The sequence below is a fragment of the Mustela nigripes genome, unplaced genomic scaffold (genome assembly GCF_022355385.1).
Source record: "Mustela nigripes isolate SB6536 unplaced genomic scaffold, MUSNIG.SB6536 HiC_scaffold_2055, whole genome shotgun sequence".
Lineage (NCBI taxonomy): Eukaryota > Metazoa > Chordata > Mammalia > Carnivora > Mustelidae > Mustela > Mustela nigripes.
The window spans coordinates 1-5,205 of NW_026741462.1; the positions used below are offsets into that span (position 1 = coordinate 1).

The 5,205-nt window shown below is 61.0% G+C and overlaps 1 protein-coding gene across 1 annotated transcript; it reads right to left on the bottom strand.

Moving 5' to 3' along the window:
• Positions 1–6: 6 nt before the first annotated feature.
• LOC132008906 (NUT family member 2F-like) lies at positions 7–5,199 on the bottom strand. Its single transcript, XM_059387393.1, is given in 4 exon segments — positions 7–520; positions 1,413–1,588; positions 1,590–2,113; positions 3,354–5,199. Coding segments are annotated over 4 exon segments (918 nt in total). The 5' UTR covers positions 3,370–5,199; the 3' UTR covers positions 7–318.
• Positions 5,200–5,205: the final 6 nt, after the last annotated feature.

A 5,205-nucleotide genomic window follows, 5' to 3' on the forward strand; every position in this document is an offset into this window, starting at 1 on the left:
CCCAGGCCGCACTGAGGAGGGGGCCCAGCCCTGGAGCCAGCAGGGCCAGCAGCAGGTCGAGGGACCGGGAGAGGCGGGGCCTTGGAGGGACGGCCGTGGCCCCGGCCACCAAGGAGGAGGCAGGCGGGCTGTCCGGCGCATCGCCTCCACCACCCCCGCAGGGAGTTGAGTCGGAGGGAGTCCGACCCCAGGCGAGGAGGCCTCAGGATCCCCAACCCCGTCCTGAGACCTTCTGGCGGAGCTAGGGGTGGGTCCAGAGCAAGGGAAGGTGGAACCGCCAGGGAGGTGGGGAGGGTGGCCCACTGGGACAAGCGAGCATCAGCATAGCCAGACCCTGCCCCCCGGCCCACTCGCCCAAGAGCCCCGGGCCAGAGAACCTGACTTACTTTCCCGCCACGCCATCTCGTAGTAGATCAAGCGGTCAAAGTTGCTTTTGCTCTGCCACTCCTGCACGGCCCGCCGCACTCCCTCTTCCAGCGTCATCTTGGGCTTCAGGCGCGCCAGGGTCCGTAGCACCGGGCTGTAAGGCGTCGGGGTCAGGGGCCGGCTGCAGTCCGGTCACCCCCAGCCTTCCCCGGATCCTCTGGAGCCCGTGTCCCCCACCCAGCATGAACGAGTGCTGGTGTCGGGGTGTGCAAATCAACCTTCACCACCACCACGGTCACCGCCTCCCACCACACCAGCCCTGGGCTCCGGGCACCAGGCTGACTGTCCACTGACAGGAGCAGGGACGGGGTGGCCTGGGAAGTCAGTCCTTCTGGACTCTGCCTCTTGTAATAATACTCGCGGACATCAAGGTGCCCAGCAATGAGTCCAGCCTGGAAATGGCAGGAAATGCCATCACCCCGTGTTCAGGAGGGACCTCAGATGCCAAGGCCAGGCCTGCCCGGTCAGAGCTCCGCAGGAAGGATCCCCCACCCTCACCCCTACACCACCTCTGCTCCCTCCCCTCCAGTTCTGAGGGATCCTCTGGGACAGCGAGGGTGGGGCCCGCACAGGACCTCTGCTGGCCCTGCAAGTCCCAAGTCTCCTCTGCTGGGCTGGTCCCCTGGCCGTGAGATGCCCCAGGCCCGGGTTGCATGGAGACAGGATGACCAAGAGTGCGGCACCCAAACCACAGCCGCTCCTCTGACACCCGGACCCTATCTGCCTGTGAGTCCCCAGCGACTGTCACCGTGATGTCTCTGCAAGGTACAGGTTGGCTGGACAACCCCCCCCCCCCCACACACACACACACACCGCCCCAGTGTTAGTTGAGATGCGTGACTGAAAGGTGTCCTGGACCGGAAAGTGCCTTCCTAGAGCAGGGTCCCGGCCCCTGACCTTCCTCCCAGCGGCCCGAGATCACCGCCCTGTGTGCGCGCCCCAAGGTGGGCCTGCGTGAGGGCTGAGGGAGAGCCGAGGCCACTCACATGAGAAAGCAGGAGAGAGCTTCTGCGTCGGGGCTGTGCGGGAGGTGCCTCCGGGCCAGCGACTTGAAGCGCTGCCAGCACCTGAAGTTCTCGTAAACACTCTTGGGGTTACAGGAGTCCTGGGGCGAGGCCGTGGTCCGGCTCCTGGAAGCTCCGTGAGGCTGTGGCCTGGCGTTGACTGGGGGGCACGACGGTGGTCAGCTGCGCGACTGGGGGCTGAGCCGGAGGTGGAAGGCTTGGGGCCAAGCCTCCCTTGCCGGCCTGGGAGCCCCCACGGGCCGAGGCAGGCATGCTGGTCTCCACCGCAGAGGCTGTCACGAAGATGGGTGCGGGACACGCAGCACCCCCACCGAGGGCCCCTGGAGCACTCCAGCTGAGGGGGGCCGGAGTGAGGACGATGGTCTGAGTCTGGGGGGTCACGGAGCACCCCTGTTCTGACCTGACCTGCACAGTGACATTGCAGGTCCCAGTCCCATTGGGGCCAAGGCCAGCCTCTCCTGCCACCAGCGGAGTCCTGGAGAAAGCTGGCAGCACCAGGGGGCCACCAGGAGGGAATGGCTGGGTCAGGAGGGGCGGCGGGTGCTGCCCCCAGAGTGGCCGGTGGGGGGCGCCGGCAGTGGGTGGGGGGAAGGGCCGTGCCATGAAAGCAGACAGGGAGGCTCCCGGGTCCGTGGCCACATGGCGTCCCAGCACTGCAGATGCTGTGGACAGAAGGAAAGGGCCGGATGGGGTCAGAGAATCCGCAGCCGGGAGGGAGGACCCGGGACACCCTTAGTCCCCGGGAGCAGAGCAGTGATCCCGTGGCTTCGCGTGAGGGGCATCACAGCAAAAGGTGCAGTTTGCCAGTGTCCCAGAGTCCTTTCCATGCTCTGGCCTCCCGCAGGGCCCTCCCGCCCCCGCCCCTCCCAGCACGTCATCCTGTCTGCCCAGCAGAGGCCGTTGGGCCAGCACTGCCTCTGAGAACCAGCCACGGACCCCCACACACGACTCTCCAGCCTCACGGGCGGCCTCCCAAGACTTGGGTCTGGGTGGAACCCTGACCTGTGGGAAATGGCCTCAGCAGCCTCCCTGGCCGCTGGAGCCCTTCTGCAAGGTCCATCCTAGGCACCTGGAGGGGCCCTGTGAACAGACAGCGTCTGAACCGTTCGGGCCCCTCTCCCGCCAGCCTTCCGGTCCTCGAGGCTCCCGGCGAATCCCACCCTCTCCTCCCCGGCCCGGCACAAGCGAACAAGAACACTTGACCTGGATCTCTGCCAGGACAGCTCCCCCCCAAACCCTGCGGTAAGCCCGTCTCAGAACCATCCACACACCCTGGACACAGGGCCAGCCTGGGACAGCAGCCCAGAACACAGGACAAGAGGAAGCAGGTGGGAACTGCGATTCCTCAAGAGGGGAGCGACCCAGAGCAGCTGAAGAGCCCGAACCCTACCTTGAGGCCACCTGGTGCCACGACCCTGCCGAATCCAAGACAAGGCCTATGAGGCCTGGGGGCACGTGGGCTCAGAGTGACCACCGGCCCAGGCCTCGGGCAGGACACGCCATTGCACACTGGGCCGCACACAGTCCCATGGAACGGCGTTCTGGCTAAGACCGGCCTGTGCCGCCCTCATGACACACTCCCCCCTCTCCCTGCACCGGGCCCAAGGAGGCGTGTGTCCCCGGAGAGAATCGGCGAGACTGCCGCCATCCTTTCTCCCCACACACAGGGCGTTTCCCCCGACAGGGCCCGACCCACCTCCAAGGAGCCCCTGCCCAACGTCCTAGCAGGTTTCTGCAGACTCCCAGCCTCTCAGCCCCCAGGTCGCTGTCCCTGGGGGTCCAGTGCGCTCCCTTCCTCTACCTAACGCCACCCAAGTGCCCCTGGCCGGTGTCACATTTGAATCCCAAGGGCTTCAGGGGTGGCCTGGCCCCTGACACGTCCAACCCAAGCCAAAGACTCACCTCCTTGGAAAGCCATCCGCACAGGCAGAGGACGCTGCCGCCTGGCAGCCTCCACAGTGACAAAAGTCAGGTCCGGGCCCCACACGGTGAGCTGCTGCAGGAGAGACACTCAAGACCCAAGCCAAGGCCAGGAAAGTTTGAATCTAAACAGGGTGAGAATGCATGACCTCATGACATTCTGTGGCGGGGGAGGGGCGGAGGGCCCCTGCCCTGGCTGGCGGTGGGGAGACATTCCAAGAGTCAGGCTCTGGTAGGTGGGCCAGAACCCCAAGTTCCTTTCGAAGGATAAAGGGACAGCACAATCAGGGAGCGCCTTTCCAGGCAATTCAGACACTGTTTTCCAGATTCACCGCATCGCGGTGTGACCCAGTGCTCCTCTGGTTCGATGTTGTATCCCGCAACCTCGCTTTGTGTCCCTCCACCCGCTCTGCTTCCTACTGGCTCTTGACTTATTCAACAGGGGCTGGACTTCCTGTACAAAAGCCAGAACAGATATGCTGATGAGCACATGGGTCCTTAAGGCCACGTGGAAATGAGGGTTTCAAACCAGCTCGGTGTCAGCAGATCCCGTGGGTTTGCTCACACCTCGTTCTCCAGCCTCGGGTGCTCCTGTGCCCAGTGCCCTGCGGAGCTCGGAGCCGAGCAGATCCAGCAGCACCGGCCTTACTAGGGTCCCTTTCTCTGGAAAGCCCCGGTGTCTCACAGAGAGAGTTCGTGCACCCTACCATGCGCGACCAGAAATCACGATGTCCTGTTCCTCGGCGTATTGTGTTGCTGTTTGATATGGATTTCTAACCTCTTTCACTACCTTAGTGGAAACTTTCTAACGAGCAATACCTTTGGTTCAAAGTCACACTGTGCATAGTAGACTGCGCAGGGACGCCTTTTCCTCCCCCCTCTTCCTCCTGGCAACCCGGCCCCCTTTCTCCCAGGAACCCAGTGTTACCTTTGTCTTTTAGATCTTTGGAGAGATGGCATTGTGCCTCAAAAAGTAAATGTACGCTCTTCGTTTCTCCGGCTGAACGTTGATACAGGTCCCAAAATGTGTGTGGCCATGCACAGTGATTGTTCTTGTCCTGGTAATGCGGCTCCTCTCCTCCTTTCTGGAGGGTGGATGCCCAGAAGAAGTGCTACAGTCCTCCTAAATTCGAAGGGCCCCATCCAGGAAGGCTGGCCAATTTTAGCAAATAACAATAATAAACACTCAATTAAATTAGAATCACAGATAAACATGGAATCGACGTTTCCAAGAATTGTGTCCCATAAAATATTTGAGATATACTTTTCTTATATAAAAAAAAAAAAAAAAGATTTAGGGCGCCTGGGTGGCTCAGTGTGTTAAGCTGCTGCCTTCGGCTCAGGTCATGATCTCAGTGTCCTGGGATGGAGCCCCACATCGGGCTCTCTGTTCAGCGGGGAACCTGCTTCCTCCTCTCTCTCTGCCTGCCTCTCTGTCTACTTGTGATCTCTCTCTGTCAAATAAATAAATAAAATATTAAAAAAAAAAGATTTATTTATTGGGATGCCTGGGTGACTCAGTTGGTTAGGCGGCTTGCTTTCGGCTCAGGTCATGATCCCAGCATCCTGGGATCAAGTCCCGCACCGGGCTCCTTGCTCAGCAGGAAGCCTGCTTCTCTTTCTGCCTCTGTTTGCCACTCTGTCTGCCTGTGCTCACTCCGACAAAAAAAAAAAAAAAAAAAAAAGTTTTATTTATTTATTTGACAGATCACAAGTAGGCAGAGAGGTAGAGAATGAAGAGAGGGGGAAGCAGGCTCCCTACTGAGCAGAGAGCCCGATGCGGGGCTCAATCCCAGGACCCTGGGATCATGACCTGAAGCAAAGGCAGATGCTT